Source organism: Moschus berezovskii, chromosome 12, assembly GCF_049115385.1.
Source record: "Moschus berezovskii isolate FMDL1 chromosome 12, NW_MosBer_1.0, whole genome shotgun sequence".
NCBI lineage: Eukaryota > Metazoa > Chordata > Mammalia > Artiodactyla > Moschidae > Moschus > Moschus berezovskii.
The window spans coordinates 25,820,911-25,848,361 of NC_142471.1; the positions used below are offsets into that span (position 1 = coordinate 25,820,911).

A 27,451-nucleotide genomic window follows, 5' to 3' on the forward strand; every position below is an offset into this window, starting at 1 on the left:
GTGACGAAAGCTGGGTGGGCTGTAGGGGCAGCGTTTTCTCTTCCTCTCCACGCGGTAGACGAGGCCGGTCGGCCTGCACAGCTTGTGCTGAGTGATGCCGGGGAAACTTCTTAGTGACGCGGATTTGGAGTCAGACGCAGCCGTGGCAAAAGTGGAGATGCCGCGAAAACAAAATGAGAAGGTACCACTGTGGGCCGAGCGACTTGGGACCAGGCAGGACGAGGGGCCGGGCGCTAAGAGTAGGAGCCCGGGCCAGGGAACAAGGCGCGCGGCGCGGACCCTGCCCGGCCGGAGACCCGCGTGGGTTTCCACCAGTGGGTTTCGGGAATGGTCGGTGCTCTCCGCGGGGGGTGTGCGCGTTGCCGAGAAGTCCGGGCAGATGGGAACCAGTGAGCCGGCCGGTGTCCCACGTGGTCCCAGAGTCTGGACGTCCGGCACCCGGTCACCGTTAGGCCGCACGTTTTGGCCCAAACTCGGACCTCCCGGCGTGAGAGTGCGCGGAGGGAATTGTAAATCAAAAGAGGGACCAGCGCTTCCTCCTGAAGTGGCGCAGCCAGAAACCCATCTGCACACGTGGGTGGCGTCCGCCGTGACATTTTTTACCCTAGTGGTGGGAATATAGTTTTCCGGAAAGCGGCCCTTAGACGAAAAAGTAGTTCAGTTCCTCTTGTTGTTTGTTGGCCAGATTTCCCGTGGAAATGTAGACGTGTTGTGCTGACTGGACACCGTACTTTTTTTTTTATATATATAGGGCAGCAGTGTGCGGTAGTCTTTAAGTTACCTCTATAGCTGTCTGCTTGCTTCTTTGCTGTTACTTCCTTAGAAAGCGATTTAACTTGTGACTGATTATCTGTTCTGAGGTAAGGTCAGAGAGAACAAAGATTGTCCCTAGGAACTTGAGTTGTTCATGACTTCGAATTTCTTTCCTGCTGTTTTTGGGTCTTTTTAACGGGAGAGTTTCTCCAGCAGTTTCAACAGCAATATTTTGGTGTTGTAGGAAGCGGAGGTAGCAGAGACTTGTCCTCAAGGGGAGGAAGTAGTCCTGGTTTCCTTGCCTTGCATCGGCCAGTCTATTCAGTTGTGGGATGCTGAAGTTAGAAAGGACACGACCAGCAAACTCCTCTGCATTCCAAAGCAGTCCACAGGGACTGAAAATCCACTCTCATTGGTGGAACAAAGGGATGATAGAATTGAAGCCTTCAGATGGAGTGGACCAGATTGTTTTTCAGATGTCTGAAGGATAGGTCATATGAGAGAGATTACCGTTCATCCACGATTTAAGAGCAGAGGCCAAGCCTGAAGTTTCATGGAGGCAGATTTCAGCTCAATGAAGTAGTCCCCATATTTCTTGCCTTGGCCTGAGGCTCTACCACAGAGGTTTTAACAGAGGTAAAACACATTTTCACTAAGTTTTCAGAAAAATGAAAAGTTGGAGGTGGTCAGACATTTCAAGTAGGAACTGTAATCTAGTTTGGTTTTGAGGTTTCCCTTGTTCCATTTTCTTGTGACTTTGTGCTGTTTTTCCCTTTAAGTTAGGTGTATCTTTTTTACGCATGAGGTGATAGATTGGGTTTTTACAGTCTATTGGGTTTTTTGGTTCATAAAGTGTCTATATGTAAATTTCTTTGCTTTATGAATCCCTTTTTTACCTGTAGAGGGCTTCAAGCAGAGAAAGAAATCTGCTTAATATCATCTATCTGTGGACATACATGGCCGTATTAACTTAATCATGTTAAATTAAGTTAAATTGTTCTTGATCACTTCCGGTAGTTTGTGGTTTAGAACATGTTGGAGAATCCTGTGAGCCATTCCAAGTCCCTTGTAAAAATTGGACTGTACAGCTTGTACAATTGAATAGTTACCAAGAAGCATTCTCTTGCAAGCTAATGAAGTTATTGGTATATTATTCTCTCCATGTTAGCCAAGAAACAGTATTAAAAAACATACTGTTTGATTTTTGCCTTAGTGCAGGGTGGAAGTACACATGTTGAAAAATGCCTCCAAATTGTACTTTTCATAATCATGTGATCTTGAAATAATGCATAATTGATATATTATGCAGCTGTATCAGTGCTTTGCTCAGCATTTGCATTGTCTTTATTTATTTTTTAGAAAGGTAAAAAAGAGAAGCCAAAATCTAGTAAGAGTGAAGAGGCAGCAGAAGAAAAGGAAGAAATGATTTCTTCCAAAGCTAAAAAGGTTAAAAAGAAAGCAGAGACTTCTGAGGTTGACGTGAATTCTCCTAAATCTAAAAAGGCAAAAAAGAAAGAGGAGCCATCTCAAGATGACATTATTTCTCCTAAAACCAAAAGTTCGAAAAAATCAAAGGAGCCCTGTGAAGAGACAGTTGTTTCTCCTAAAACCAAAAAAGTTATAAAAAATGAAGAGCCTTCTGAGGAAGAATTGGGTGCACCTACACCCAAAAAGATGAAGAAAGAAAAAGAAATAAATGGAGAAATTCAAGAGAAAAGCCCCAACCTCAAGAATGGATTTCCTGACTCTGGACCTGACTCCAGCTCCAAGGAAGCTGCCAGTGAAAACAGTGAGTTAGAGCAGGTAAAGTTGCATTTTAATATGTAGAATGTATTTTTTGATGTTGATTCAGGTAAATAAGTATATAATTGTTACACATATTATTTAATAATTGGAGGAAATTGGATGTGTCAGCACCTCATAGTGCCTCTCTTGAGGTGCAGGGTGAGTATTTTAAAAACTGCAGTGTCAGAATGCCTCCTTTGCAACTAAGCAAGGTTTAAGTTTAGAGAATGTCTTCTCTCCACCCATGATCTGCTTATAGAAATCAACAGGAGGTGTATAGTTATGCATATGTGCTCCAGCATCCCTCTGAGGGTTTCACCTAGTGAATCATGATTAAGTGGAACCACTGAAAAGGTGCTTGCTTGATTGCACATGTCTTTTTGTTTAGGTCATTAACTAACCTGAGTTGAATACGATGCTTAAATGTCCTTTTGGAAGCTAATACTGTTATCTTTCAGAAGCGTAATCATCAAAGAAAAATGCGAAATCTAGTAAATTTCTCTTTGCCGTAGGGTTGTAATCAACATTTAAAAATTTTTCCTGATTACAAAAAACATACAACTATTTTTTGTCAGATTATAATTCTATTAATATTGTATTTTGCCTTTTCCTAGCTTACCTATATTTTTATTTTTAAAATAATTTTATTTATTTGTGACTGTGCTGAGTCTTTTTTGCTCCATGGACTACTCTTGGATGGTGTACCTGGGCTTCTCATTGTGGTGGCTTCTTTGTTGGGGAGCACAGGCTTTAAGACTCGCGGGTTTCAGTAGTTATGGCGCTTGGGCTCAGTAGTTGCAGCTCCCAGGCTCTAGAGCACAGCCTCAATAGTTGTGGTGCATGGGTTTAGTTGCTCCGTGGCATGTGGGATCTTTCCTGACTGGGGATTGAATTTATGTCTCCTGCGTTGGCAAGTGGATTGTTTACCACTAAGCCACCAGGGAAGCCCATTGCCTATATTTTTATATAGGCATTTTCCTTACTTTTAAATATTACGTATTTTTAGTGGTTATGTAATTCATCATATAGATGTTTAGAAATTAACTTAATTATTCAATTGTTGGACATTCAGATTTTTTACTGTCACATAGTGCCAGTGTGGGCTTCCCTGATGGCTCAGAGGTTAAAGCCTCTGCCTCCAATGCGGGAGACCTGGGTTCGATCCCTGGGTCGGGAAGATCCCCTGGAGAAGGAAACGGTAACCCACTCCAGTATTCTTGCCTGGAGAATCCCATGGACGGAGAAGCCTGGTAGGCTACAGTCCACGGGTCCACAAAGAGTTGGACACGACTGAGCGACGGAACAGAACAGAACAGTGCCAGTGTAATCATTTGTCAAACGCTTATCCCTTTTTTCTGTGGATATATGTATGAAAGATTTTGCTCTGGGAAGTGGTTAATAACCTGTTCACCAGTGTATTGTTGATTTGGAATAACTGGAAAAGTTCTTAGTTGAGACTGAATATGCTTTCACTAGCCATATGTGGTATATCTGTGCTATATATATTTGCCACAGAATTTTCTTCTGTTAGGGTTTTATAGATTACTATCATCTTTATCCTTTTCAGATCTTGATTTACTTACCAGAGTGTTTGTGTCTTTTTGATTGATTCAGAAGAAACGTTTTAGAATAATTTCTTAGAAGCCTTTCTGTATTTAACCTGTAGGGATAAAGTGACTGATTTCTTTCTGTGGCCCTTTATTTGATAGGAAATGACTGTGGAACAAAAAGAAGGAGCTTTCTCTAATTTTCCCATATCTGAAGAAACTATTAAACTTCTTAAAGGTAATATTCTTGGAAATATTGTATAATGTTAGAACACGTTCTTGGAAGCACTCTACTGGTTTTGTTGAGATAAACTGGGACATGTTCTTACTGGTGGATGATATACACAGCCATATAATGAAGTAGGTCTATATATTTGGTAAAGGACTAAACTAGTGATGGCCTTTACTGCCTCTTGAATGATTAAAATTTATTCAGTATATTATATTCAAAAAATAATGCATTATGTATATTCAGAGGTATAATGACTGATAGTACTGGTGCAATTCAATAGTTGATGCCATGTTGGTATTTTCTTTTTTACCCTCTTGCACTTCTTGAGGCATCTCTAGGTTAATGATACTAGCCTGACTCAGAACTCAGGTTAGTATTGTGCCTATGAACCAAGTAGAAAGTCACAGATGCTTAACTTAGGTGTTTTCTGAATCAGGTGTGGTGCAGTCAAGACAGCAAAATGCCTGATTTTGGGGCTTATATTGGCCTGTGGATGAGATTTCGTAACACGGGGCTTCATCTCTTAAAATAATAAGTATTTACTGTACTTTAGTGCTTTAAAGTTTATTGATATTTTTTGGTCAAGAAGATTCTTCATTGCCAGAATATATTTGAACTTCACTTTGTAGATGTGACCAGAATGTAGAATTCTACAATTCTGCAGGATCAGAAGCCTGGGTATGCTTTCATCCTCCAGTATGGCTGGGGCTTTAAGTCAGGTACTGCACAGTCAGGTAACATGGCTCATTTGTTCACAGCCCGTGGGGTGACCTTCCTGTTTCCTATACAAGCAAAGACGTTTCACCATGTCTATAGTGGGAAGGATTTGATTGCACAGGCGCGGACAGGAACTGGAAAGACATTCTCCTTTGCTATCCCTTTGGTTGAGAAACTCCTTAGAGAACTGCAAGACCGGAAGAGAGGACGTGCCCCTCAGGTAAGTATCTTTAACACAGTCTTTAGAGTTTACAGGTTCCAAGTCCGCACAAGAAAGAGACATTGCTTGGACATCGCTTATATATCCCTTTGTTTCGTTTTGAGTTCTTAAGGCCTTTTTCTTAAGATCTTTTTTACTAGAGATCTTTATCTGAAGGTATAAATCAGGATAATTCTTTTAAGACTGTTGACTGCAAACCTTATGTATTTAAATGTTGTAATTTGTTCCATGGTAATGATCACCTCTATTATTAACGCTTATATATTTCTTTAAGACTCTTAGATGTCCCTGGGGCTCAAAGGTTTTGTCAAGTGTCTCCATTTTTGCCTTGAATGGGGAAAGCATTTTTAATAGAGATGTCTGAATAGGAAGGAGTATTTGATGTGAAGAGGCCAGGCCCTCTGATTAGGATGGTACTTATTGAGCTCATTTCTAAAGGATTTGGCATTTGCCAAACCTTGACCTCCCTGAAATGCCTGTGTTGTCACCTTGGCTTTGGGTTGTTGTACCTGACTTTCTGGCCTCACCTCATTCACGGGCTTTCCAGTATCCGTGCCCCCTCCTCATTAATTCATTTGTTTACTGTTATTTGTCTGCAGTTTCAGCAGCTGTAACAATAAATTATTCTAGCACCTGGAATAGTGCCTGGTATATAATGGATGTTCAGTAAATACCTGTTGAATGGATGTATTAGGTTGTTCTTACATCACATTTGTTTTCATACTGTTACCCTCTTTGAGGGTCTGTTGTGGTTGTGTGTTGTGTTTCCTGTTATGATTCAAAGCCCTTCACCATATTGGTCCACTCTTACTCTTCTGACTTCCATTCTACTTCCATTTCACTGTAGTGTGGAGATTTCAGACTATAGATTTTGTATCCTGGCTACCTGAATTTAAATCTAGGCTCTACCTTTTGGTTTTAGAAATCTGTTGTGTGTTATTGTAGGTATTATTATAGATATTTTGAAAATAATTGTTAGGATGAATTGAACCTCCTGGTGCATTGGAAATTTGTTAAACAGTTATTGCATAATACTTTGGATTCCATTATTGGTTTTTCTTTTTAGGTACTGGTTCTTGCACCCACAAGGGAGTTGGCAAGTCAAGTAAGCAGAGACTTCAGTGACATCACAAAAAAGCTGGCAGTGGCTTGTTTTTATGGTGGAACTCCCTATGGAGGACAAAGTAAGTTAATCCACAAGTGAGGAAAGGAAAATGCCATCTACTTTTAAGATGACCTGATTGAATTTCTTCTTTGACATCTGTCTTGTCCTACCCGATTTAGTCATTTATGGTGATTTTCTTTGTCTTTTTTTTTTTTCTTCTTTTATGTTTTGGTCCTGTTCTGTGGCTTGCAGGATGTCAGTTCCCCAACCAGGGATTGACCCTGGGCCATGGCAGTGAAAGTGCTTAATCCTAACCACTAGACCACCAGGGAACTCTCTCTTTTGCCATTATTATTTAAAGATGGTCAGGCACATGGTGCTGCATGATGATGTGTCAAATCTGTATATGGATCTTAGGACTTTTGTTATTATTTATCTATGTTTACCTAAAGACTGCAGTAATGCCTTACTGAGCCTAAGAGGACAGAGTCCAGGAACACGAAAGTCAGAATTCAAGGTTATTCTTTTTATCTGTCAAGGACTTTGGGTCTTTGCCTCTTTTTACTGTAGGCAGCCTTTCCTTTTTCTGATGCCAAGGGCCACATGTATCCCCTCCTATAATATTACATTATTTCCCAATTTAAGACCTAGAAACTTTGTTTTGTAGGTCAGATACATAATTCAGGAGGGAATTTAAGCATTTTGAAAGTCTTCATATGGGACAGATGAATGAGTAAAGATATGGTCATATATACAGTGGAATACTACTCAGCCATAAAAAGAATGAAATAATGTCAGTTGCAGCAAGATGGATGAATATAGAGATTATCATACTAAATAACTCAGGCAGAGAAAGACAAATAAATGGTATCACTTATATATGGAATCTAAAAAACTGAAACAAGTGAACGTATTTACAAAACAGAAACAGACTCTCAGACTTAGAAAACAAACTCATATTTGTGAATTCCCTGGTGGTCCAATGGTTGGGACTCAGTGCTTTCACTGCCAGGCACCAGTTTGGTCCCTGATCAGGAAACTAAGATCCTGCAAGCCACACAGCTCAATCCATCCCCAGCCTCCATTCCCTGGAACCCAAAAAGGAAGAAAACAAACTTATGTTATCAAAAGGGAAAGGTGGCAGGGGTGGTGTGTGGGAAATAAGTTAGGAGGTTGGGATTAACATCTGCATGCTTCTATATATAAAACATAATCAACAAGGTGCTCCAGTATAGTACAGAAAACTCAATATTCTGTGATAACCTGTATACGGAAAGAATCTGAGAATAGATATATGTATATGTATAACTGAATCACATTGCTATCTATCTGATACTAAAACGACATTGTAAATCAGCTGTTGCTCAGTTGCTAAGTTGTATCTGACTCTCTGTGACCTTCTGGACTATAGCCCTTCAGTCTCCTCTGTCCATGGGGTTTTCCAGGCAAGAATACTGGAGCAGGTTGCCATTTCCTTCTCCAGGTGATCTTCCCAACACAGAGATGGAATCCATTGGCAGGTGGATCTCCTACATTGGCAGATCCTTCACTGCTGAGCCACCAGAGAAGCCCTTAATATGTATATCATAAGGAAAAGATTAAAGATGAAACAGAGAGCATTAATATTTCACATTATAAGAAAGTGGATTGTAATATAGGAAATAAAATTCAGTTTCATTCACAATTAGAGATGTAAATTAAAATTATAATGAGTATTTTGCCTGTTAGACTATCAAAGGATAAAAGATAGTTTGATAATTCCTTGAATGAGAACAGGCATATTCTTTCACTACTAGAGAATTAAACCACCTCTTTGAATTGAAATACATAAACCCTTCTACTGAATAATTCTACTTATAGGAATTTACCCTACCGATATGATACCCATGTAGCCAAAGAGCTACTTAAGGTCCCTGAGTTAAGATGAGTTGACTTAAGAGTTTGTGACTTTACAGTGGTACAAAAGTGATACATATTCAGTAACAACTATATTTTGAATTTCTGTCTTTTCCTGGGCTAGTGAAATGCAATATGACATTCTCTCAGGATGCTGGGTGGTGGCAGCATACTCAAATATAAAATAAAAATTTACCAATAATATAAAAAATGACAAAAGAAGTCTTAGTATTGGCACACAAGGCTTGTGATTATCTCTTTTCGGCTTTGGTGGCACTAACACAGGCTTTGGCATCAGAACGGCCTGGGTTTGCCTCTAACCTCTGCTCACAGAGTACCTGAGTGATTTTTCAGTTTAAGTCGCTTGATTTTTCTGCACTTGAGTTTATTCATGTAGGATTGCTAAACTCACCTTGCAGTGTTGTGAGGATGAAATTGGGTAAGTATGTCAAGTACCTAATAGTAGATTCCTCAACTATAGTAACAACTCGATAGAAAGTAGCATCAAGATAACTAATAAGAACCTACTGTATAGCACAGGGAACACTTTGCTGTACACCTGAAACTAACAACACTGTAAATCAACTGTAAAGCAATAAAAATTAATTTTCAAAAACAGGATAGAAAAAAAGTTGTATCATTACCATCTCACCCCAGTTATATTGAACCCCACTTTTCTGAACATCTCTGCACTTTCTTATAATACTTGCCCATCTATCCGGTCATTCTTCCTATATCTGCTTGCCTGTGTTATTGTTCAGTTGTATCCGACTCTTTGCGACACACGGACTGCAGCTTGCCAGGCTTTCCTCTCCTTCACCATCTCCCGGAGCTTGCTCAAACTCAGGTCCATCGAGTCAGTGATGCCATCCAGCCATCTTATCCTCTGTCGTCCCCTTCTCCTGACTTCAGTCTTTTCCAGCATCAGGTTTTTTTTGAGTGAGTTGGCTCTTTGTGACAGGTGGCCAAAGTATTGGAGCTTCAGAATCAGTCCTTCCAATGAATATTCAGGATTGACTTCATATAGGATTGACTCATTTGATCTCCTTGCAGTCCAAGGGACTCTCAAGAGTCTTCTCCAACACCACAGTTCAAAAGCATCAATTCTTTGGTGCTCAGCCTTCTTTATGGTCCAGCTCTTACATTCATACATGACTACTGGAAAAGCCATAGCTTTGACTAATTAGGACCTTCATCAGCAAAGTAATATCTCTGTTTTTTAATATACTGTCTAGGTTTGTCATAGCTTTTCTTCCAAGGAGCAAGCTTCTTTTAATTTCATGGCTGCAGTCACCATCTGCAGTGGTTTTAGAGCCCAAGAAAAAGTGTTACTGTTTCCATGGTTTCCTCATCTATTTGCTATGAAATGATGGGACCGGATGCTGTGATGTTAGTTTTTTGAATGTTGAGTTTTAAGCCAGCTTCATCACTTTCCTCTTTCACCTTCATCAAGAGGCTCTTTAGTTCCTTTTCGCTTTCTGCCATAAGTGTGGTGTCTTCTGCATATCTGAGGTTATTGATATTTTTCCTGGCATTCTTGCCTTTAGGAAGTTACTATTTTTTAAGATACTTATTTTCACTTTGTGAAATGTTGATACCCTCCACCAGTAAAGAAAATAATCTCTTTCCTGGTGCTACCATCCCTCATTGGTGCATTTTTTTTTGTTATGTCATGTAGTACACTGGACTGCCACTCTGTTTTTTTTCCATCCCACTAACACTGTGTGGTATGTGGGATCTTAAGTTCCCCCACTAAGGATTGAACCTGTGCCCCCTACATTGGGAGTGTGGAGTCTTAACCACTGGACTGCAAGGGAAGTCTTTGGACTGTCATTTCTTACATATTTCCCCAGTAGGTCAAGGAGTGCTTCGAGTGTTTCTATCTAAAGTACTTGGCATAGTACCTTGTATTAATACTTGTAGTTAATAAATATTTTAGAATAAAAATATACCAAGTTGGTGTTCCAGATTAATAAAAGGACTTAAAAATCCAGCATATCTCATCATTGGTGTTCTTTACAGTTGAACGCATGAAGAATGGGATCGATATCCTGGTTGGGACACCAGGTCGTATCAAAGACCACCTGCAGAATGGCAAGCTAGATCTTACCAAACTTAAGCATGTTGTCCTGGATGAAGTTGACCAGATGTTGGATATGGGCTTTGCTGATCAAGTGGAAGAGATTTTATGTGTAGCATACAAGAAAGGTAAATTCCACATTCAAGAACTGGCATAAGGGATCGGAGGAAGGGTAGTGATTAAGTAGTCTTCTGAAAGTTAAATGAAGCCTTAGGAATTTGGCAGGAAATTTCCATGATTTGCACATAATTACAATAGGGAAAATTTGGGAAAATAAGAGAAGCCAGCTTGGTATACTTTGGTTTATTCCTGGTTTGCGCTGTTGTGTGTGTATGTTAACTGTAATCATACTGTACATGTAGAAATCCATGAACTATTTGTGCCGTGATAATCTGTCTATATATTTTAATTTTTACATAATATAAATCTGCTTACAGACATTTTTATGTAGACAGCTTACTTCAAACAACAATATTCAAAATCAGTTCTTAAGGATATATCTCCACAGAGTAGATCTGATTTGAAAGGTACAAATAGTTTGTGTTCCTCAATATGCACTGTCAGGCTGCTCTCAGAAGGTTCTGTCAGTTATGCCACCATTTGAAACATAGGGAAATGCAGTGGTATTCTAAGAGCAAACTTAAAAACATTGAGGTTGGTGACTTAAATTCGTTGGTTATTGGACCTGTTTAATTGGTGTTATCCACTTAGTAGGTCTCATTAGAAAGGACAGATTTCCCTCATGGTTCATAAGGGCCAATGGTTAGAAAGCAAAATAACTTTAAAATTCTCTGGGTATTTCAAGAATCCTTTACTTAAATTATTAAGGCAATATTTCTTTGCCCACTGGGAACCTTGGTGTCTTCAGTTTTTATGTCCTCAATGCCTGGCGTGGTGTCAGAAGTGTTTCTTGTAGAATTTTGGATGGACCCTGGAAAAACTGGGTGAAATGGACTTCTGTCTGTGTAGGCTATTTTGAATTATTCATCATTTTTTTTTTCTCTCAAAGATTCAGAAGACAATCCCCAAACATTGCTTTTTTCTGCAACTTGCCCCCATTGGGTGTTTAATGTTGCTAAGAAATACATGAAATCTACGTATGAACAAGTGGACCTGATTGGTAAAAAGACACAGAAAACTGCGGTAACTGTAGAGGTAAATGATTCATTCAGTTGTTGGCATTAGTTACAAATAGTATATAATGATTTTCCCTGTCTGGTCATATTTAGACTATAAATACAAATGCCTTTTCCAGATAAGTACTAAATCTATGTGAAAAGCCAGGTAAAGTTATGTTTCTAATTGAGTGGTATATGGTATCTGTGTTTTCTAACTTTCATTATCTGGTGGCCTGATTGAAGAATCTTTTGGAACTTACATCCATATGAATTAGTAAGTGGAGTGACGTTACACTGTGAGTTTATCCATCCGAGGGCAATGGAATTCTAGGGTTGGTGTTGAAGCTCTTTTTTCCTTAGGGTCCGGTACCTAGTGGAATTTATTGCATCCAGGCAACAGACCTGTGCGGAAACTGACTACTGATTGCGTGTTTAAGTGGATGAAAGAACAGAACACATGGAGGCTTTCCTGCTGTCTGTTATTTGGTTTCTTGTGGGAACTTAGGAACAGCATTTCGTTTCTTACATTATCCGGGTTAGGTCAGAAAATGGATAAAGAAGCTGGGTACTCTTCGGTGAAAGACGAAAGGCTCTCTGCTTTAGTTGTTTAGTTTTTTTCCCTCTAAACATTGGTGGTGGAAGTTTTCTCTAGTCAGGCTTAAACAGTTGCTTTTAGTATTATTAGACTTGGGCAGATGATTTTGGATTCTCGCGAGGCTTTACTGAATAATCGTTTTTTCCCTCTTTCCTAAGCATCTGGCTATCAAGTGCCACTGGACTCAGAGGGCAGCAGTTATTGGAGACGTGATCCGAGTGTACAGTGGTTTTCAAGGGCGCACTATCATATTTTGTGAAACGAAGAAAGAAGCCCAGGAGTTGTCACAGAATGTGGCTATAAGACAGGTTGGTCTTTACTCTCTCTTCCCATAAGGAGACACCATCTTTCAATTAATATAGAATACATCTTAGAGTTCATCTGATTTGTCCATCTTATCTCACAGATGAAGAAAGCGTGGCTCAAACCCAAGGTTACCCTGACAAATATTTGATCACTCATTTGGTGTAGTTGAATAGTAAAGGACAGGGAAGCCTGGCACGCTACAGTCCATGGGTTTGCAAAGAGTCGGACACGACTTAGTGACTGAATGACAACAAATAGTTGAATACAGTTGATTTAATGACCACCTCTGAAAACTTAAGGCTTGTCCATGGAAGGCATATTTTCCCCTTTGTATTCTTTTCAGCAGAGGTGTCACCAAAATGTGAACGTCTTTATAGGCCTAATTGGTGATTTTAAAAGTACCTGCATTGTATGATGTGGTATTCTTAAGTGAGCTTGTTTCTTTGGCAGGATGCCCAGTCGTTACATGGAGACATTCCACAGAAGCAAAGGGAAATCACCCTGAAAGGTTTTAGAAATGGTGATTTTGGAGTTTTGGTTGCAACCAATGTTGCTGCACGTGGGTTAGACATCCCCGAGGTTGATCTGGTTGTTCAAAGTTCTCCACCGAAGGTAAGGGTTTTACAGTTAGATTTTTTTCCCCCCGATTAGTAATTCACCTTGGATAAACTTCTTTGGCTATGATACTTCTACTGTACAAAGCTACACTTAGCTTTTATTTTGTTGTTTCTTTTGGGTGTTAAAACAAATTGGAAGTTGTATTGCTTCTTTTCAGATGATTAGTGATAGCTTTCTTTGGGATGTTACGTTGCTAAGGGTGATTTTAAAATGAACCTGTCATATGTACCCACCTCTTTCAGAACTGATAGTGTGGTGAGTGGGCAGAGGTTGGAAAGATAGTTTCTGGTCGGAGCATCATCCTGAAAGGTTGCTGGATGGGGGTAGTGCAGTTTTGAACTGGACTTTGAAGTTGGTAAGGCTTAGATGGGGTGGTAGTAGGGTAGATAAACTTGAGCTAGAGAATAGAGAAGCGAGAAAGGCCTGTAGTTAACAACCTCCGGTTTAAACTGCTTGGGTGATGGGAACTTCCCAAAGAGGCCCTTGATGAACAGTTTATATGGTGTGGACACTTACATAAAAGTCTGAAGGAGCTTGTTCCCATCACTTCAACCATGAAGACCCCATTACCCCCAAATTTGGCAAATCCCTCAGGATTAATATTCACAGTGATGGAAAAATACGTTACTACAAAGTCACCATTTCTTACACAGGATGTCCCATAAGTGTGTAACATAGGCATTATTTAAATAAGTCCTTTTTAAAAATAAGTGCATTATTTAAATAAGGTATTTAAATATTTAAATATCTGCGCTATCTAATATGAGCGCCACGGGCACATGGAGCTGTTCAGTACTTGAAAGGCAGCTAGTCTTAATTGGCTTGTAGGTGCTGTAAGTGTGAAATACACATTGGATTTTAAAATATTTAAACTTTCTATTATGTATAGTAGTTTTGAAAGACTTGTAGGAAAAGAATGTATAATATCTCATTGATAGATAACATGTTTTGTAGAAATAGCATACTGAAATGGTAAACTTTTGGATATAGTGGGTTAAATAAAATAATGCTTTTTTAAAAAAGCAATACTTTTTGCAGATTTACCCACAGCATAGGGACTGTTCTAGAGGTTTTAAAGGTTTTTCAGTTCTTGAATTTGGAATGCTTAGGTGCCTCCTCCCTCACACCATACCCTCTTGGTCCAGATCTTTCACCATCACACTTGGCTCTGCATAGGCTCTCAGGACTATCTTTCTTCATCGTTCAATATCATTGACGTTTTTACTTCCATAGGATGTTGAATCCTACATTCATCGTTCTGGGCGAACAGGAAGAGCTGGGAGAACTGGGGTTTGCATCTGCTTTTACCAGAACAAAGAAGAATACCAGTTAGTCCAAGTGGAGCAAAAAGCGGTAAAACTTTTTTCTTAGCCTTCATTCAGCTAATGTTGAGTTCCAAAGTCAGTCTTTGTCTCTTTATTCGGTTATTAACTTTATTTATTTATTTCTAAGCATGTGGCCATGACTGAAAGCTTGTTGTTAATTATGTGTTTTATGTATTGTCCTATGATTTAAAGCCTGTTTTGAATAACTTTGCATTTGAAAGCAGTGGTTTTGTCTTAATATTTATGATGAGAAGGGGTCTTTTTTTATTGAGATGTTTGAAAGACAGTTTTCAGACAGTGATGCACAATGAACACATCAGAAATATTTTAAGTGTAGGTTTTTATGGGGTTACTTGAAGTTTGGAGAATTGCTTGAAAACCATAAAAGACGAGATTGTCAAAAGGAGAAATTTTTAAATGGGAAAGAAGGCACTTTTCCTTGCAGAAGAATTTTATACTTTCTCCTGTGATAGGTGGAGCTTTAATCACCTTCAGTGGATTTCACTTAGTACAGTTCAGTTAGTTCAGTCACTCAGTTGTGTCTGACTCTGCGACCCCATGAACCTCAGCATACCAGGCCTCCCTATACGTCACCGACTCCCGGAGTTCACTCAAACTCATGTCCATCAAGTCGGTGATGCCATCCAGCCATCTCATCCTCTGTCATCCCCTTCTCCTCCTGCCCCCAATCCCTCCCAGCATCAGGGTCTTTTCCAGTGAGTCAGCTCTTCGCATGAGGTGGCCAAAGTATTGGAGTTTCAGCCTCAGCATCAGTCCTTCCAATGAACACCCAGGACTGATCTCCTTCAGGATGGACTGGTTGGATCTCCTTGCAGTCCAAGGGACTCTCAAGAGTCTTCTCCAGCACCACAGCCCAAAAGCATCAATACTTCGGCGTTCGACTTTCTTCACAGTCCAACTCTCACATTCATACATGACCACTGGAAAAACCATAGCCTTGACTAGACGGACCTTTGTTGGCAAAGTAATGTCTCTGCTTTTTAATATGCTGTGTAGGTTGGTCATAACTTTCCTTCCAAGGAGTAAGCGTCTTTTAATTTCATGGCTGCAGTCACCATCTGCAGTGATTTTGGAGCCCCAGAAAATAAAGTCTGACACTGTTTTTCCATCTATTTGCCATGAAGTGATGGGACCAGATGCCATGATCTTAGTTTTCTGAATGTTGAGCTTTAAGCCAACTTTTTCACTCTCCTCTTTCACTTTCATCAAGAGGCTTTTGAGTTCCTCTTCACTTTCTGCCATAAGGGTGGTGTCATCTGCATATCTGAGGTTATAGATATTTCTCCCGGCAAGCTTGATTCCAGCTTGTGCTTCTTCCAGCCCAGTGTTTCTCATGATGTACTCTGCATGTAAGTTAAATAAGCAGGATGACAATATAAACCCTGACATACTCCTTACTAGCTTGTAAAGGGCAGAGTGGGATTGGGGGTGAGGACTTTGTCCCCTGGGGAGGAGCACCACTTGGCCAGGTGATTGTGGTCAACATCAGTGATTGGGCATGTACCCTAGATATGATGTACTGAGATAGGCATTTATCTCTGGTCATCTTCCCCTGAACCCATAACCCTAGTCCAACCCCTGTGTGAAAAACTGATATTCTCAAATTGTAGGACATTCCACAAAGTACTGACTAGCACACCTTAAAACTGTCAAGGTCATGAAAAACAGGAAAGACACATTGTCACAGATCAGAGAAGACTAAGAAGACATGGTTAACTAAATGTAATGTGGTGTCCTTGGTCAGATATCAACAGAAGAAACGATTTTAGAAAAACTAGTGAAATTTGAATGAAATCTGGAGTTCAGTTAATAGTAATGTAGCAATGTTGATTTCTTAGCTCTGACAAATGTACCAAAGTAATGGGTGCAGGTAGACAGGAACTCTGTGTACTATCTTTGCAACTTTTCTGTAAATCTAAAAACCTTTCTAAGATAAAAGATTTGTTTTAAATATTTACCAAATATGTTTGGTAAGTATTAGAAAATTAGGGGACTGCTGGTCTCAATAGAAATAATTGATGGCCATGTTGTACATTAAATTATGATTCATTTCCTTGTAGGGAATTAAATTTAAACGAATAGGTGTTCCTTCTGCAACAGAGATAATAAAAGCTTCTAGCAAAGATGCCATCAGGTATGTTCTCTACCACTGCTGTGGTTTGTTTTATGCTTGCTCTGTTTATTATTTATTTTTGTGCCTTAATGAAGTTTAGATTAAAATGTATTCTATGTAGTGTTTTAAACAATTTATAACCTGCTTGTTAAAAAAATAGACTATGCTGAGGTAAAATTGTATAAAATAAAAATTCTCAGTTCTGCACATCATACCCAATCCTGTTCACCAGAGGAAACCATTATTAATGGTTTGGTTGTGTTGGGCATTTAAAATAACTATATCTTAGATATGGTGTAGGTAAAAGTTATGGAAAATATCTAGATGGGAAGGATTAGATTGACACTGTCATTGCAGGTGCTGCTTGCATACGGGCAAGAACATTCTTCATTGTGTGTAGTTGTCCTACAAATTGAAGAATACTTAATTTTTTTTGTTGGACTATAGTTGATTTATTGTATTGTATTAGTTTTAGACTCCTAATTAATCCCTTTTATCCTGTTACTCTGTCCCCCTTTAGTAACCATAAGTTTGTGAGTCTTTCCTTTTTGTAGATAGCTTCATTTGCATTATTTTTTTAGATTCCACATATGAGTCATAGCATATGATATTTGTCTTTCTCTGATTTCATTTATTATGATAATTTGTAGGTCATCCATGTTGTTGGAAATAGCAATAAATTCTTTTTTATGGCTGAATAGTATTCCCTTATATATATGTACCACATCTTTATCCATTCATTGGTTGATGGACATTTAGGTTGCTTCCATGTCTTAGAAATTTTTCAAATTAGCCGTCTCATTTTCTTTGGATATATACTCAGGAGTGCAGTTGTAAGATCACATGGTAATTTATTTTTAGTTTTTTGAGGAACCTCCGTACTGTTGCTATAGTGGCTGCACCAATTTACATTCCCTTTAACAGTGTACAAGAGCTCCCTTTTTTCTACATCCTCCCTAACATTTATTTGTGATCTTTTTGATAATAGCCATTCTGACAACTGTGGGGTGATAGTCATTGTAGTTTTTTTTCCCATTTTTCTGATGATTAGTGATGTTGACCATTTTTTCTTGTGCTTGTTGGCCATGCATATGTCTTTGGAGAAGTGTCTGTTTGGGTCTTCTGCCCGTTTTTTTGATTAGCAAGGATACTCAGCTGTTTAGCATCCCTGGCTGTGCAGTATATTCCTGAGGTTGAGTAAGGTGTCACCAAAAAGGTCCCAGTCATTTTTCAAATGTTTCCAAGTGGTGAACTACATTCCCTGCTTAAGAACCAGAGTCTGAGCAACATTTTTACAGTGGTTTTTATAGTTATTATTATAAATGTTTGGGAAACTTAATTTAAAAAGAGTTCATGATCAGAAGAAATGTTAAATATTAGCATACTAGTAGCTCAGGAAAGTTTTGCAAATGAAAAGAATTTAACTCAGCATTTTTCAAATTTAGCATGCTTTTCTTTATCCTGAAGACAGGGTTTCCTGTGATGCCAGTTAAGAAAATTTGGGGTTAGATGGCCAGAAAGTTGAAAAAAGACCGAGATGCTACATGAGAAGCCATCTAGAGCAGCAGCCTTGCCCAAAGAAGCTACTTCATGTAGCCTTGTTCCTCCTTGTTTTGGGTGATCTCTTTCAATTTTGAGATGTGACATTTATTTATCACCAAGATAATAGTCATTTCCTAACAAATGTATACTCTCATAAAGGTCTGATATAACCTGATTTGAGAGTTCTTTTATTTCAGAATGAGAATAGCTGTAGTATTTTCCAATTCTAAAAGTAACACATACTTAATTGTAAAAGTTTGTCATTTACTGATACATTTTTAAGGCAGTATGTCATGTCATTGTATCTGTTTTATGGTTTACTTAACCAGTCCATATTGGTGCACATTTTAAAATTATTTATACTCTTTCTCTAACAGTGTGATCAACATCTTAATACTTGTCTTACTTATTATTTTCTTGGATAAATTTTTCTTGGTTAGATGGTAAATTAGAATTAAACACAATCAAAGGAGTGGATTTATTGCTACAGAAGTGTAGTAATTTTATACACTACATCAAAATGATGTTACGCATGTGCAAGGTTTGGTTTGAAAGATTGATTTATCTCAAGTTTGTGCTGTCTTGAAAATGAAATCTGTCCACTTTGACTATCCTTTATCCTAACAAATCTGCTTTCCATCAAACCACAGGCTCTTGGACTCTGTGCCTCCCACTGCGATCAGTCACTTCAAGCAATCAGCCGAGAAGCTGATTGAGGAGAAGGGAGCTGTGGAAGCCCTGGCAGCAGCCCTGGCCCACATTTCTGGTGCCACGTCGGTGGACCAGCGCTCCTTAATCAACTCAGAAGCGGTAGGGGTCCCTGTCAAATTTCTGAGTGTCCCATTGAAACTTCCCAGTTGTTTTAACTTTTGCATGAAGGTTGATACATATTAACAAATCCATAGAGACAGGAAGTTAGTGGTTGCAGTGTCTTACTGGAGGAGGGCAATGGCAGTGATTGCTAAAGGGAATGTGGGTTTTGGTGGGGTAAAGGGATGCTGACATATTCTGGAATTTTAAATACTGGTGATGATTGTAGATCTTGTGAAAATACTAAACCCCCCTGAATTGTATACTTTAAAATGCCAGGTTTTATGGTACGTGCATCATACGTCAATTTTTCTTAATCCTAAAAAAAAAAAAAAAAGTCATATAAACAATGTAAGCACATATGATTCCTTTAGCCAGCATACCTAGAAACTTAAAAAGGGAATGCTTTTCTTTTTTTTTTTTTAGGTTGAAATTTTTGAGATAATTGTAGGTTCTAGTGAAATTGTAAGAGTTAATACAGAGAGATTCCTTGTACACTTGGCCAGTTTCCCGCAGTGGTAACATTTTACAAAAGTGTAATATCATGATCTGGATACCAACGGTAGCACAATGCACCAGTCTTATTCAGAGCTTCTCAGTTTTACTTGTACTAAAATGGCAGGGTGGGAGGGGTATGTCTTTAGAAAGAACTTTCTCATAAATATTTTAGAAACATGAGGACAGGTGTTTGTATCACTTACGTTTGTTTTTGAGACTTTAAATTTGTTCCCCTTCTATAGGGCTTTGTGACCATGATCTTGCGGTGCTCAATTGAAATGCCAAATATTAGTTATGCTTGGAAAGAACTTAAAGAGCAGCTGGGTGAGGATATTGATTCCAAAGTGAAGGGAATGGTCTTTCTCAAAGGAAAGCAGGTAAGACTGAGGCCTCTGTTGTAACCTCACCTTGGTTTAGTAGCTTCATGCTGGCAGTGAAACACTGTGTGGTAGCTTTTTCCCTGTTCTACCGGGATGCTGCATATTTTCATCCTGTAGATAGTCTTCTCTGGACATTGTCTTCCATGACTCTCAGTTACCACTTAGTCATTGACAGCTGCCCCATGTGTATCTAGCCTGAACTATCTGCATAAAGTGCCAGACTTGAAGACCCATCTATTTTCCTGACATCCCCACGCAAATGGGGTTTATTAAGTAACTTGATGCAGAAATATTCAAAATTGAATTAAAAATCTAGAATCTTGCCTTTTGAACCTAGTGTTCATTCTTCTGACTCTTGCCCTCAGTTAATGGCATAGACTATCACAGCAATTCTCAAGTATTTTGCTCTAATGACCTTTTTACATTCTTAATAAATTGTTAGGGACACCAAGATGCTTTTGTTTCTGTGGGTTATACCTACTGATATTTATATATTAGACATTAAGACTGAATTTCTAATAAAGCGTAAGAATATGTTCTGTTAGTCATCAGACAATGATATCAACTATAATGTAGTGTCTTGAAAACCTTTTACCCTTAAGAGAATGAAGAGGACAGAGAACACTGAAGTATTATAAAAATATGTTTACCTGGTAGAATGCCTCTCAGGGTTCCAGTGGTACATGGACTACACTTGGAGAACTACTGACCTTGTAAACCAAATCAGGTTTATCTTCAACTCATTGCTTATCTGATCATGTTGTTTACCTCCTTAAGCAACTCCACATTATCTGTGGGATAGAGTCCCAACTTTCACATGGGGATTCTTCATCAGCTGGCTCCTGTCCTCATTAGCAGTTTCCTTTCTATCTCCTCACCACCAGTGCCCTCCAGTCCACCAATGCCAAGTACATCTTGCTTTCTTTCATCCTAGTGTATGCACAGTCCATAGTATTTCTTATTTCCATGGCATTTTTTATGTCTCGGCTTAGCCTTAAGTCTTTTTGAATCTTCCCCTGGCCAGATGGCAGAGTTGACGGTACCTCTGTGTATACTTTAACATTAGGGTTTATTCATGTAACTTTTGCCTTGCTGTGCTTGCGTACTGATTGAGAGTCTCAGGAACACTATGGCCGACTCAAGGGCCAAAACTGTTTTCTAGATGTCTCTATGCTGCAGTGAGTGCCTGGTATTGAATGGTTGGTTAATATGTGAATGAAGATTCCCACAGATGGCAAAATCCAGCTGTACTTGATGCTATCTGTGGTTATAATTGGGTAAATTGTTGGTGAAATGGATGTTCCTCAAAATTTTGCATTTAAAGACAGCCAGGGGAGAGGAGTGTCTGTGTCACTTACGAGGGGAATTTGATTATTTTGTGGACACTGAGAAACAGGACTTTCTTCTTCTTTTTTTTTTTTCTTTTTTTTGGACTGCATCCAGTGGCTTATGGGATCTTAGTTCTTTGACTAGGGATTGAGGACTTAATTGGAAATGATGGCACTGCTTGTTAACAAAGTTAGTGTCCTGTATAGTATTTAATTTTTAAATACTTTGCATTGGAGCTTGAATTAGAGAAACTAGAAAATGAACAATATAATTTATTTTTCTGCATTTAGTTAGGTCATCCTGATGACAGGAAGGCAGTGTATTTTAATGGTTTTAAACCATAGGTTATATTTTAGAGCTATGCTTACCAGGTTTTTAAAACTGTTCTTACCCGCTGTGGGACCTTAGACAAGTGAGTTAGCCTCATCAAGCCTTTCTTTTCTCAGCTATAAAATGTAGCTGATTGCTCCGTGAGGATTCAGTTCAGTTCAGTTCAGTTCAGTCGCTCAGTCGTGTCCGACTCTTTGCAACCCCATGAATCACAGCACGCCAGGCCTCCCTGTCCATCACCAACTCCCGGAGTTCACTCAAACTCATGTCCACAGAGTCGGTGATGCCATCCAGCCATCTCATTCTCTGTTGTCCCCTTCTCCTCCTGCCCCCAACCTTTCCCAGCATCAGAGTCTCTTCCAGTGAGTCAACTCGTCGCATGAGGTGGCCACAGTATTGGAGTTCCAGCTTTAGCATCAGTCCCTCCAGTGAACACCCAGGATTGATCTCCTTTAAAATGGACTGGTTGGATCTCCTTGCAGTAGAAGGGACTCTCAAGAGTCTTCTCCAGCACCACAGTTCAAAAGCATCGATTCTTTGGCGATCAGCTTTCTTCGCAGTCCAACTCTCACATCCATACATGACCACGGGAAAAACCATAGCCTTGACTAGACGGATTAGCACAGTGTAATAGCCAAGAATGATCTCTAGTCAATTCTAGGTAGTCTTGAGTCCTTTCATAAACACCCCTAGCTTTTTGCTTTTGTTCTTTGGGGATGTATTGTGTTGGGCTTGGTCTAAAGTTTATCTAAAATGGGTTTTTTTAATCTTTTTGTTTGTCTTTTACATATTACCTAGCCTTTTGGAATATTGATTAATTTGCATTTTATAATTCTTGTCAAAATCTGGATTAACTTGCATTTGTTTTGATTTATAGGGTGTTTGCTTTGATATTCCTACTGCATCAGTAACAGAAGTACAGGTATTCTTTTCTCTTAGATTTTTGAAGTTAATGTGTATCTAAACTCTAAAATGTTTGTTATTTAAAGCACAAAATAATGGGGAAACAACAAGTCTCTAAAAGACCATTAAGAAGTAAATTTTACTATTTTTTCTGCTGTTCTTTTTATATTGATATTTTTCTTTATTCAGCCTTCCTGTTTTCCTGTTTTTGTTTACAACATTGTGAACAATATCCAGCTTTTTTCTTCATGGATTTTACAGGGGGTTTATATAGACATTTTAAATTGCTATATCTTTATTCAGTACTGTCAGAAATATGTTTATACATGGTATATTTATGTTTTACTACCTGACAGCTATGGATACCTGTAGTTACTAGATTGGATAAATGATGAGGGTACTCATAGTGATACTTTGTCTTTGACCAGTGACCTTTTAAGCACTTAGGTTATCAATCTGGTTTTTCTTTAGAAAAAGGGTAAAAATATTGTCTTTCTCGTGCCTTCTAAAACCAAATTCAGTAGAAATCACAGCAGGTAAAAACAATACCTTCTCTCAACAGGAAAAGTGGCATGATTCACGGCGCTGGCAGCTTTCTGTGGCCACGGAGCAACCAGAGCTAGAAGGTCCACGGGAAGGATATCGCAACTTCCGAGGACAGCGGGAAGGCAATCGAGGCTTCAGGGGACAGCGCGAGGGCAACCGAGGTGGCAGGGGACAGCGGGAAAGAAGTAGAAGCTTCAGAGGACAGCGATCAGGAGGTGGCAACAAAAGTAACAGATTCCAAAACAAAGGCCAGAAGCGGAGTTTTAATAAAGCATTTGGACAGTAACTTGAAGTAGAGGATTTATTTGGCAAAAACAGAACTGTGTTGGAACTGAACATTATTTTTCATACAAAGTTAAAAGCACATTGTATTTCCTTCCTGACCACTTGCTCAGTCCCCATCTCTTTGAGAGAGAAAAGCTTCATCTAAATTATTTCATCTGATTGATGACTGTCATTTATAACTATTGCTACTTAAGTCTTGGGTATTCCTTTGGAAAAGGTATATGGATTCATTACATATTCTAATGTATTGTTTATAGATTATAAGATAAAGTCAAGCATGTATCTGCTGATACTTTTTAAGTTGACCTGTCTTTATACTTAGAAATGTCTCTTAATAGTAGGCTTCCCTGGTGGCTCAGATGGTGAAGACTCTCCTGCAATGCAGGATCCCTGGGTCGGGAAGATCCCCTGGAGAAGGAAATGGCAACCCACTCCAGTAATCTTGCCTGGAGAATTCCATGAACAGAGGATTCCATGGGGTTGCAGAGTCAGGCATGACTGAGCAGCTGTCACTCACACTCATTCTTAACAGTGCCCTTCCTAAATACCATGGGGAATACAACAGTTTCCAGAGAAGCACTTTGAGCACTCAGAGCTTTGTTTTCTAACTGGTGTTCCTCAGCCACCTGCCCAGCAATTACTCCTCTGGTTCCAGCATATATCTTCTGAGAATTAATGAACAATGTTTCGAAGCAAGGTTTCACACTTAACTGTGATTAATACAGTTTATGCCTGCATATGCTCTAGATTTGGAGGATGGTGATTCATTTGATAGGAGATAGTATTTAGATTAGTCATTGTTATGTGCATTTTGATACATTTTTTGCTTCTCAATAAAAGGTGATTTGATGCTTCAGTGAATTATTCACAGATTTAAAAAATAATGTATATGTGTAAATACAAGTACTTTACTAGAAAGCAAGTATCTTTAAGGAATTCCAGGTGTTTAACATGGCCCCATAACTTTCTTCGTAAGTAAGGAGGCTAGATAAATGGTGCTTGATGATAATGTACTCCACCTCCTATTGGAAAATTAACATTATTTATCAAGAAGGAATTAGGGGGCAGAGATTTGCATTGCTGAAGAGTAAAAAAACCACTGAAAATATTTTCTACATGCAAGAAGGAAACGTATATTGAGAGCAAAGAGAAGAACAAGTGACGGTGCATGATAAAGTTTTTTTTTAATGATGAAAAAACTTAATGGTTCCTTAGTATTTCTAGAGTTTAACTTCTAACAGGCAAGCTGGGGATTTTAGATAGAACGATCCAGTTTAGTTTCTCAAAGCCTAGCTGCTGTAGCCACAGTATAGGATCTCTTCCTATTAGACTGCTACTCCATTGAAAGGTTGCAGCTCCCTAGAGTTCTTTTTAAGAACAAACTGGTTATTTTAAAGTTGTTGCTTTGAGGGAACTGAAGAACCTAATATAGCCCCTGGCCAGTATTGCTCCGAGGTCTCAAGTGTTATTTCTCTGGGAAACTTTGCACATGGTACAGGAGTTTAAGAGTAGCATTGTCTTCTTGCCTTAATTTCTGTACTGGGAATTTCAGGAAATAAACTATGATATGAGGAATTCAAACACATCAGACCTATCTTACTTTCATTTAATTATTTTGAACAATTGAAATCTTGCTAGACACTGGTTTCTCTGACTGGGTCTTTATAGCCAACTGCTTCTTACTCAGTCACCTTTTCAGTAAGGGGCTCTCAGATAACCAACTCAACTCCTTGGTTCTTGAGACAGCATTCTTTTTCTATTAAGATCTCAGTTCTGTCTTTGAATCCTGACTGGATGTCTCTCTGCTCTCACATTCTCTTGGCTTTTCTTCTTTGATCCACTTGTCAGTTTTATCACTTGACCTCCTCATGGTTTCCCATTCAAACCAGAGGAGGTTAGGTAGTTGATGACCCACAACTCCTGCCTTGTGGATCACGTTTTATTAAATTCTGCTTTTGCTGAGATACTGAGCATACTTAAATAACCCAAACATTTAAGTTTGGATAGGAATGGGTTGGTTTATCAAGTAGGACAGTGTACTTGTCCTTTAGGAGGAAATATTCAAGAGAGTTAAGGGAGAAGATGAATGGGAATTTCACTTTACACGTCTTAGGACAACGTGACTGTCTCAGTAAATGAAGCTAAAGTTTCTCCTGGATCCCAGAATTCAAACCATATTTATAAATGTATAATTCAACTACTGTATGGTTTAAATGGGCTTGTTGGGCTAGCCTGGGAAATAATACCATTTTTACCATTTTCTACAGAGAAAGTATTTTCCAATTTATGTATCAGACAACTCAATGAACTTTTAAAAAACAACCAGTTTTTATGTTGGAACTATGTGCAGCAGTTTCTTTACAGTTGTACATAAAGTGTTTTTACTGTAAAACTGAGTTAATGTGTACAAATAGACCTTTATGCCATAATAAAGTTACTAGTACTTACTATCTATGTTTTTGGTGACTTTTTTCCCTAAAATTGAAGCTTGGAATTTTTATTTTAAAAATAATAACTGATGGGTATAAATATCCAAACAGAAAAGCAAGTAAGTCACCATATATCCAACATATTTGTGAACATCTCTTCTAGGAATTCATTTTCAAAATTGGAATCATTCCTTCAGTTTTGTGAATTGCTTTTCCCTCTATGGCATGTGCATCTTTTTCTGTGTCTTTTTTTTTTTTCTTTTAGTTGTCCAACCAGGTCTGGAACCCACACCCCCTGCAGTGGAAGTGTGGAGTCTTAACCACTGGACCTCCAGGTAAGTCCCTGTGCCATTTTTGATAACTATGCCATCTTACAGTATAAATATGCCACTATAAGATGGTCATGTTGTTTATTCTGTAAACAGCCCTAAAACGAATGTTGTTTAAATCTTGGTGTACTTACCTGATTTCTCACCACTGTAGGATAAATCCTGTAAAAGAATTGCAGGGTCAAAGTGAATGAACTTTAAATTTTGGTGCAAGTTGCTCTCCAAAGCAGTTCCAGTTTATAGTCCTACCCTCCACTCTAGGAGAGAAACCTGTTTTCCCACAGCAGTAACACTAGGTGTTGGCTTCTTTTTGTCACTTTGCTAGGTGCATTACATGGATTTATTTACGTCTTTTAATTGAGGATTAACATCTTAAGATTATTGGTCACTTGTATTTCTTGAAAAGACTTTATTTTGAACTAATTTTTTACTTAGATAAATGTTGCAAAATAGAACAAAGTTTGTGTATACTCTCCACTCAGTGTCCACCAGTGTTAATAAATGTTTTTCATTATCATAACACAATGAATGAAACCAGTCTATTAACATGAAGGGTACCATCCCATAGATGGTTCCTTGAACCTAGCTTTTTTTTTTCTTATCAGTTCACAGAAATCGTTTGTTTTTACAACTGCATCATACTCCATTGTGTGGGTACACCGTAGTTTATTCAACCCTTTTCTTACTATGAATGGGCACATAGGTTGTTTCCAGTATTTTTCAATTACAAACAGTGCTGCAGTGAGAAACCTTGTTATATGTGTATTTATGTACTTTCAGAGGGGTATCTTAAGAGTAGATTCCTAGGAGTGGGATAGCTGAGTCAGAAGGTAAGTGCATATGTAGTTTTTGTTCTTTATTATCATGTATTGGCAAGGGGTATTCTAGAAGGGCAGTTTTTCTCTTGGAATTTAATTTTTGAAGAAGCCAGGCCATTTGTTCTGTAGATTTTACCACATTCTGAATTATGCTGAGGCATCTCCCATCTGTCACTTAAGCTTCTTTTCCTCCTGTATCAATCTAATACATTGATAATTAGATTGCGAAGTGTACCCAATGTCCAGTTGTCCCTTTTTTGATGTTAAGAGCAAGAAGTGATCGTTGCCTAAATCTCAGGTCACTGTGTTCTGGTGATCTGTACTCTATGCCATTCACCGGAGAACTTCCACAGGGACTGCTCCCCTGGCAGCCAGAACTCGCCCATCTCAAGTTTCCTAGTCCCACGTCTTTGTGTTTCTCAGGTGTATCTAAGAATTTATCAAAATCCTTTTGTTTTCATCTGTGCATGCTTCTTGCAAGGTCTTTAGAGGTTCGCACCAAGTGTCATGGTGGTTTGTTGAGCTCCTGTTGCAAGATAGTATTGCATAATGATCAAAAGTATGGGCTCTTGAGCAAAACTGACTTACTGTATGTGACTTTTTAAAAATTATTAATCTCTCTAGACTTCAATTTCTAATCTGCTAATGGGAATAATAATATCTCAGAGTTGTTCTGAGGATTAGGTATCTGGCTCACAGTAATGAGATACCAAATTAACCATGTGCGAATCACTTTCCGAGTCACAGATGTATACGGAGCACCTACTATGGTGATTACAGTAGTTTCCTTACGAGTCTTCCCGCTTTTTCCCTTCAGTTTG

General features: G+C 38.7%; 1 protein-coding gene across 1 annotated transcript; it reads left to right on the forward strand.

Moving 5' to 3' along the window:
- Nucleotide 1: 1 nt before the first annotated feature.
- On the forward strand, nucleotides 2-25,504 carry DDX21 (DExD-box helicase 21). Its single transcript, XM_055425584.2, has 15 exons — nucleotides 2-181; nucleotides 2,113-2,556; nucleotides 4,248-4,323; nucleotides 5,076-5,254; nucleotides 6,321-6,438; nucleotides 10,278-10,463; nucleotides 11,345-11,490; nucleotides 12,207-12,356; nucleotides 12,805-12,966; nucleotides 14,206-14,325; nucleotides 16,379-16,452; nucleotides 18,624-18,783; nucleotides 19,524-19,658; nucleotides 22,198-22,242; nucleotides 22,786-25,504. Exons 1-15 carry the CDS (start codon nucleotides 95-97, stop codon nucleotides 23,053-23,055), a joined length of 2,352 nt encoding a protein of 783 aa, XP_055281559.1. The 5' UTR covers nucleotides 2-94; the 3' UTR covers nucleotides 23,056-25,504.
- Nucleotides 25,505-27,451: the final 1,947 nt, after the last annotated feature.

Bases quoted from the DNA above. Each gene is read 5' to 3' on its own strand.
- DDX21 (XM_055425584.2), top strand. From the start codon at position 95: ATGCCGGGGAAACTTCTTAGTGACGCGGATTTGGAGTCAGACGCAGCC. The intron at 6,439-10,277 runs GTAAGTTAATCC...TGTTCTTTACAG, and splicing joins AACTCCCTATGGAGGACAAA to TTGAACGCATGAAGAATGGG. The intron at 18,784-19,523 runs GTAGGGGTCCCT...CCCCTTCTATAG, and splicing joins CCTTAATCAACTCAGAAGCG to GGCTTTGTGACCATGATCTT.